The sequence below is a fragment of the Episyrphus balteatus genome, chromosome 2, assembly GCF_945859705.1.
Source record: "Episyrphus balteatus chromosome 2, idEpiBalt1.1, whole genome shotgun sequence".
Taxonomy (NCBI): Eukaryota; Metazoa; Arthropoda; class Insecta; order Diptera; family Syrphidae; genus Episyrphus; species Episyrphus balteatus.
In genome coordinates, this window is record NC_079135.1 from 25364114 (window position 1) to 25371984 (window position 7871).

General features: G+C 31.3%; 1 protein-coding gene across 1 annotated transcript; it reads left to right on the plus strand.

Annotated features, from left to right (window-relative positions):
- The first annotated feature begins 5726 nt into the window (after window positions 1–5726).
- Window positions 5727–6749, plus strand: LOC129910846 (uncharacterized). The gene has a single exon (XM_055988433.1). The coding sequence runs from the start codon at window positions 5797–5799 to the stop codon at window positions 6628–6630; it is 834 nt and encodes a 277-aa protein (XP_055844408.1). The 5' UTR covers window positions 5727–5796; the 3' UTR covers window positions 6631–6749.
- Window positions 6750–7871: the final 1122 nt, after the last annotated feature.

Genomic DNA, 7871 nt, shown 5'->3' on the forward strand with positions numbered 1-7871 from the left:
TAAAATTTTAATATTATCTTTACTTACACACTTTTGTATAAAAATTTTCATTTAAATCAGGTTAATTTTGTACGAGATATTCAGAAACGAAAAAAACCGTTCTATGACAGGTACCGTTAATAACGGTACAAAAAATATTTTTTTTATTTAATAAGTTGGCTCTTATGTGCAGTACTACACACAAAAATTTTAATCAAAATCGTTAGAGCCGTTTTTGAAAAAAATTAACTTTTCTATTTCCGTTATATGGCAGGTACCGTTAGTTTTGGTCAGACAGACAGAATAGGGGAGGGGTTCTACAATAACAAAATATCAAAATATAACAAAATATTTCAATTTGTTACAAAATTAAGAATTCGATTCAATTTTTTTTTTTTGACCCACCCTAATATTGATACTCTAATCTCTAATGTCATGGACTCATGATTGAGGTAGGGAATTTTTTAAAGGGTTTTGAGAGCATTTGAAAACATTTTCGATTACTTTAATTCAATCATAATAAGTAAAAAATTTGTCAAGAACTTGTATAATTTTCAACTCTCCGGATCAAACCGAAGAAGTAGGAAAAATCTGAGGTTACAATGACGAGCCAACAAAGGCTTCTGATGGCGACAAACACATTCCATTCATCTGTATGGAAGTAAAATCTGGGCAGACGTATACTTAAGCAAAAGAAGTACATTGAGAAAAAAGACAACCTTAAAACAAGCGGATTCCACATTAAATTAAGCAGATTTCTGCATTATTTTTTTACCAAGATGACCTCCGGCTGTTGCCTTAATGGTGAATAAAAATCAGCATCCCTACATGCCAAGGTAATAAGGTCTGATGTGAGCGACATTCAAAAGTACCCTTTTGTACAAAAAAAAAAACTGCTCATAGGTCCTCTGGTGAACGAACTCGACTTTAGGCCTTGTGTTGCTGGGAGTCAGATAGAGGCTCTCAAAGTGATAGGCCGTTACGTGGACGACTGTTGTACTGATCAAGGGCAAATATTCAATATATAGCCTCCGAATGTAAGAACAAAAAATGTTTGGATGCAAATAAATCAGCAACCAAGCCTTCAAAAAACTTATGGCTTTCAGTTATTAATAGAGTTTTAAGAGACCTTTCTTTTGAGGTATCACTCTATAAAATTCGAGGAAATTTTTTAAAATCCATTTTTTTTCGGCAAGGGGTACCACTTGAATTTTGTTCGAAAATCTGAAAAAAAAAAATTTAATTTTCTTACCTAAATTTTCACTATCAACTCATTTCTATAAACCAAAACTTGTTTCCAGACTTTGACCCTTAAATATCTGTCTGCAAATGTAAGAAAAAAATGTTTGTATGTAAATAACTCAGCTCCAAGACCTCCAAGACCTCCAAGAAACGTTTGGCTTTCAGTTATAAATAGAGCGTAAGGAGGCTTTTTTTTATGTCTCAACTGATTAGAATCGAATCTTTCTATAAACTTTTATTTTAAGAATTATAAGCAACCAAGAAATCGCTGAAGCTTTTAAAGCATCTAAAGTCACATTTTTAAAGCAACAAAATGGTTACTACCTTTACCTTTGAATTTTAGTTAAAGAAGCCACGGATAAAACAAACTCTGCTCAAACTAGTTTCGAGAAACTAGTTTCCCAGTACTTGTTTCTTATTTCTAACAACACCGTCTTAAAACATTTTCATCCAACTGTAAGGCATCTCTCAAAAACGCTTATGCCAAATAGTCCTAAACCACCAGAAGGATTAGATTATAGAAGGCGAAACAATAACGATGGCATCGAACCGTCACTAACTCGAACGAGGCAATCGTATCTGATTGTGAGATTGGATATAGAGCCAGATAGCGAAACATACCAAAATCCACCCAAATAAACGACCTCTCATAGCCAAAAAAAAAAAACAACGTTAACAATAAGATAACGTGTTGTATGCTGTCAGAGAGAGCGTTCTCATTCTATTTTAGACCACCCGAGTTAAGGTCCTTTTTGTTCGGAATGGTGTGAGGTTGAGACCCATCATCCCATTTCAGTCTTTTGTTATATTCCACCATTACCATAATGATGGGTGTCGTTGTCGTCATTGTCGTCGTTGGTTGGTATGGTTTGACTAAAAAAACCGGTACCGGTATATCTTCCCTATGGACTATCGAATCCTGGCTGCTTTACCGCGTTCGAGGAAAAGACAAGGCTCACAAAATCATCGTATAAAATGTGTGTGTTTTGTTTGTGTGATGGCGATGGGGTAAACCATTCGGCTCAGTGAGCGATGTTCAATTCACCTTATCATCCCTTTTGTTAAAGAGTGCTATAGACCATTCTCAAAAACCCAGCCATGGTGCCCCATCATCAGCAACAGATATCAGGCCTGAGCTGTTGCCGTTGGGAATAATAAAATGAAATTCTCTAAACGTGGAAATAATTTTTCCTATGAAAAAGGAGACATTTTCCTAAAATTTATTCGTTTTCGTGTCAAAAGACAAAAAAAAAGATGAAAATACAAAAATTTTGATACGAAGTGGGAGATAACAAACGCTTCCTTGGTAAGATGAAGGGTTGGTAGTTGAGTCGGTGACTATTCATGGGTTGAAGGAGATTTTTGTTGTATTATTTGTTTATCGCGCTTATACCTAAGGATAGTGATGGGATATTTTTAGCATGCTTCGTGTAAGAGCAATTTTTAAATCACAGAGAATATACATGCATTTGCGATTGCGATATGTATATAAAATCTTGCAAACGAAATGAAGTGCAAGTAGGTGACTTATTTACTGATAAAAAGAAGTTTCGGGGAATATCAATGAAATGAGAAAAATTAATAGGTTCGAATAATTCGCTGAGATTAGTTTTTCTTTTTTAATTATGGATGGAAGTTATAGCGGTAAAGTGGAAAATATTGAAGATGATTGAGTTGAAAAATTTTGATTTAACTTGGTTTCAAAAAAATTAAGACGAATTATCAAAATTTTAGAAACACTAAAAAAAGTCGTAGAATCCGAAAAAAATGTGCTGATGAAAAAGGACGACTCAAAATAGATAACAAAACTTTAGAAAAGATGGAAAAACGAACTCGAAGGGTAAAGCTGATGCAGATTTTCTAATGTTGAAAAAATTGTCTAAAATCTACATATTTCATTAAAATATATGCGTGTCTTTTTTTTTTTGATTTATCGATTTCGAATTTTTTGGTTATGGGTTTTTTTTTTTTTGACGTGATAACGTCTTATAAATCGATGAACCATGGCAGCCACCACGATAAAGTGACGCCATTTTCTAACGTTCCACTTGATATTATTAGCAGTGCGGCAAAAATTTCAATTCAAAATTAAAAATAAACTGTTAGAGGTACAAAAATCTTTTATAGCTTATTTGAAAGATAATAACCTAAGGTTAAATACATTTGAAGGATTTCAAAACATTCCATCTTTTAATAGGGTAAATAGGGGTAAAACAAAATTTCAAAAAATTGGCTATTTTCTAAACGCGACAATGTAAAGAGTTGAATTTTTTTTTAATCAATAGATAAATTTATTGCAAGACTGACATTGGTATTGAAAAAATTCTAAAAAGCTTCAAAACCAAGCTATCAATGTTTTTCTAAAACTAAAACATGTGGTAGACCTTTGACAAAGTGGTGATTATATGTAGGGGAACTTTTTTTTGACAATTTGAAAAACGTCATTCGAAAGATAATAAAAAATAAATTGCACGACTGGGGTCGCACGTACTTGCTCTAAAGCTTTTTATTCAAAAAATTTAAAATTTGATATTTTGAAGAAATTTCATAAGTAGTATAAAAAAATTAAATCTGTTTTTATAATTAATTAAACTCCGTTATAAATTATCTTAAAAAAAAAACAAATATGCCATTTTTTTTTCTTGTATAAAAAGGTATTTTTAGAAAAAATTTTTCGAAAATTGTAGGCTCCTACAATTTTTAAAAAAATAATTTTTTATATATAAAAATTTTTTAACATTTTTCAAAAAAAAAGTTGGTATGCCATTTTGAAAAAATAATTTATTTACACATAAAAACTAAATTTCAAAATTTTTCATTGATCCGTTTTCAAAAAATTGATTTTAAAAAAAAAAATTTTGAAATATTTTTTAAAAATCCAAAATTGCGTTTTTTGAAAATTTTCTAAATTTTTAATATTATTTTTACTTACACACGTTTGTATAAAAATTTTCATTTAAATCGGGTTAATGTTGTACGAGATATTCAGAAACGAAAAAAACCGTTCTATGACAGGTACCGTTAATAACGGTACAAAAAATATTTTTTTTATTTAAAAAGTTGGCTCTTATGTGTAGTACTACACACAAAAATTTTAATCAAAATCTTTAGAGCCGTTTTTGAAAAAAATTAACTTTTCTATTTCCGTTATATGGCAGGTACCGTTAGTTTTGGTCATAAAAAAAAATTTCAATTTCCCCTCTAGGGAATCACCAAAAACTGCTAACTACCAAGTTTGAAGAAAATCACTTCACTCGTGTAGGCTGCAGCTCCAGATAGAGACAGACACACAGACAGACAGACAGACAGACAGACAGACAGACAGACAGACAGACAGAATTGCCGGACCCACTTTTTTGGCATTCTCCATCATCGTAATGTCATGTAAAATTGTTATCTCGAGTTCGATTTTTTTTACGAATCCTAAACTTGCCCTATAGTACCTATATCGCAAGTAAAAAATGGATTTTTAGGTGATGAAAGTGATTTTTTCACTTTTTTCATAAGAAATGATTGTTTTAATAAATTATTTTAATACTTTTTGCGCATTGTAAAAATTTAAAAATGGTTTTATTCCTTAGAAGAAATATTTGGCTTTTTAATGGTATAATTTTTTTTGTAAGCTTTTAAAATAAAAAAATTAATATAATAAGAAAATAAAAAAGGTAGCTTTTTCTTGTAAATTATGATTGCATGAAATAAATAAACGCCTCAATTGACTCATTTTAAATAAAAGCACACAACCTGTTTTCTTACTACGTTATCAAGTAAAATCATCGTCTGTAAACCGGCTTTAGAGACAACCTCTTTTTAAAAACAGTTTCGAAAGCAATATCTTTAAAAGTACAAATAACTTACTCAATATTAGAAGTCAAAAATGTTAGAACATTGTTGAGAGCAACTTTTAAAACCCGCAACAACTTTTAAAAATTAAATTTCCGAAAAAGGCGGCTAGGTCAAAACGATTTTTTTGATCCAAAACGCCAACTTTTGAAAATTTTTCAAACAAAATTTGGAACAATCCAAATATTTATGTCTTCAATTTATAGCCTACTCACATTAATTGGGAAACTCACGATATTTAACCCCTCGGAAACCATATAAAGCCGCTATTTAAAACTGCCAGACTTTTGCATTCGTTATTAGAACGCATAAGGCTATAAAACTGCATACTCACATTTTGGTTATACCTCCACTCCCAAAATTTGCTTTGGGCTCTTAGACTATTATAATGTTGTCTATATTGGAGTATGTCAAATCAATAAGTACAGATTGCATTAATTAAAAATGCATTAACTAAAGTGGTCTTAGTTTTTGTAAACTAGTATCAACTTAAGAAAGAACCTCTTATGACCTCTTTTTGGGTTCATCATTGTCTTTGATTATAGAAAAGTGAAAGTGTATTGCTCCAGCAAGTTTTTTTTTAAATTTTAATTTAATTTTTGTATAAATGTCACACCTGATACCATTTAATATTAGACAACTCAGAAGCGAGTACTAGTTCACATCACTAGCAGCGTTTTTGATTGATTTTCACCAATTTTCTATTAATTTGGGTAACCAAATTTTATCAAAATGAAAGTATTTGTAGCATTTTCTGCTTTGCTAGCAGTCGCTTCTGCCAGTACCTTATATTTGGCACCAGCTTTTTCAAGCCAATATCACTCTCAAGATGGAATTGGTCAATACGCCTATGGATACAATGATCATTTGTCAACTAAGCACGAAGTTAAATCACTCGATGGAACCACCAGAGGAGCTTACAGTTTCATCGACTCAAATAACGTTTTACAAACTGTCAACTATGCTGCTGATGCTGGCGGTTTCCGAGTACAAGCAACAAATCTGCCAAAACCTGTGGAAGCTCCCGTAATTCCTGCTCAGGATTTACCTCAACAAGTTTCTGATAGTTTAGAAGTTGCTGCTGCAAAATCAGCTCATTTTGCTGCTATCGAAGAAGCCAAACTGAAATCAAATATACAGAAATCAACTGCAGTTACTGATGGTCTACCACAACAAGTCCAGGATACTCCCGAAGTTGTTAAAGCTAAGGCAGAACATTTCGCCGCTATTGAAGCAGCAAAAAATCAAATTGGTTACCAAGTTTTAGCAGTTCCAGCTTCAATTGAACTACCACAACCAGTTCAAGACACTCCAGAAGTTGCCAAGGCTAAAGCAGAACATTTGCTTGCCATTGAAAAAGCAAAACTGAGGAACTCAATCACAGCTGTCGGAAGTGGAATATCGGTAGTTCAAAGTGCTCCTCTGGTTGCATTACCAATCCAGTTGACAGCTTCAAGTTCGGTACCATTACCTTCCCATGGATTTTCATACTCTTCAAGTGTTTTAAATGCTCCTATTTCACAATTACCCTATCCACATTACTATCAAGTTATTCAAAGCTTGTAAGGACCGTTTTTAAGGAATTCAGGGCCTAAATTCTGAAAAAAAAATTGACAAAATAAATTTATTGCAATCATTTTTTTGTTTTATTTTCGTTGCTAAAATTTGCTTACATTCAAAGAATTTTCCTGCTAGGTAAAATCTGGTAGAAATAACTAGCAAACAATCTGGTAAAATAGCCTAGAGTTCGTTTCAATTACCTGCAGATTCATGGTAGAAAGTATAATACCTAAAATCTGGTATTATTAAACAGAAATCTGGTACTATTTACCATAATTCGGATTTTGTGTTAAATTTTTGACAGAAAAACTTCTGGTAAATGTTACAAGCGTCCTGGTAGAAAGAATCTATTTTCTTGATAAAATGAAGATTTTCTGAAATCTGATAAATAGAATTAAGAAATTTATTCCCTGGTACTTATTACTAGAAATTTTGATTCAATAAAAAATTATCTTATTCTCTTGTAAACAAAAGCAATAACTTTATTGGTTAGTATATTTTTTTCTGGTAGATAAAACAGCCGTTTGGAAAATTTCACCAGTAAATTCTGGTACAGGAAAAAAATATTTCTTAAATTCTACTAGATTTTAACTAAATTTTCACGAGAAAAAAAATTCCTGGTACCTACGTATGTATATTTTACCAAAATTCTTGTAGGTACATTTTTACAAAAAAAAATATTTACGGAATATTCTACCAGAATTTTGGTACATATTCATAAGGGAAAAAATATTCCTGGTTATAATGTAGTTTACAAAAATTTTGTTACATTTTTCCATGGAAAAAAAAATTCCAATTATATTCTACCATTCTGGTAGAATATAATTGGTACATTTTTACCAGGAAAAAAATATGTTTCTTGTATATTCTACAAAAAATTCTAGTACATTTTTTCTAGGAAAAAAAAATATTTCTTAAGTATCAAGAAAAAAAAAAAATTCCTGGTATATTATTCTACCAGAATTCTAGTATTAATTTTCGAGGAAAAAATAATATTTCTCTTAATTTTCTTACCAATAAAAATATTCCTGGTATCTTTAGGGCCATTTTTTTCACTATTGCTCAACTTGAAGCAAACTCTCGAGTTTGCCAACTTGAGAGTTGACTATAACTCGAGAGTTGAAACGCAAGTTCTGATTTCTTTTTATTCACTAATTATTTTCTCAACTCTCCAGTTGAAGATCTAAAGTTGGCCAGCTTCAAGTTTGAAAAATATCCCTGGGATATTTATATGAAATATGGAAAAA

What these genes read in the sequence shown, in the direction of transcription:
- LOC129910846 (XM_055988433.1), top strand. Translation starts at nt 5,797, where the DNA reads ATGAAAGTATTTGTAGCATTTTCTGCTTTGCTAGCAGTCGCTTCTGCC.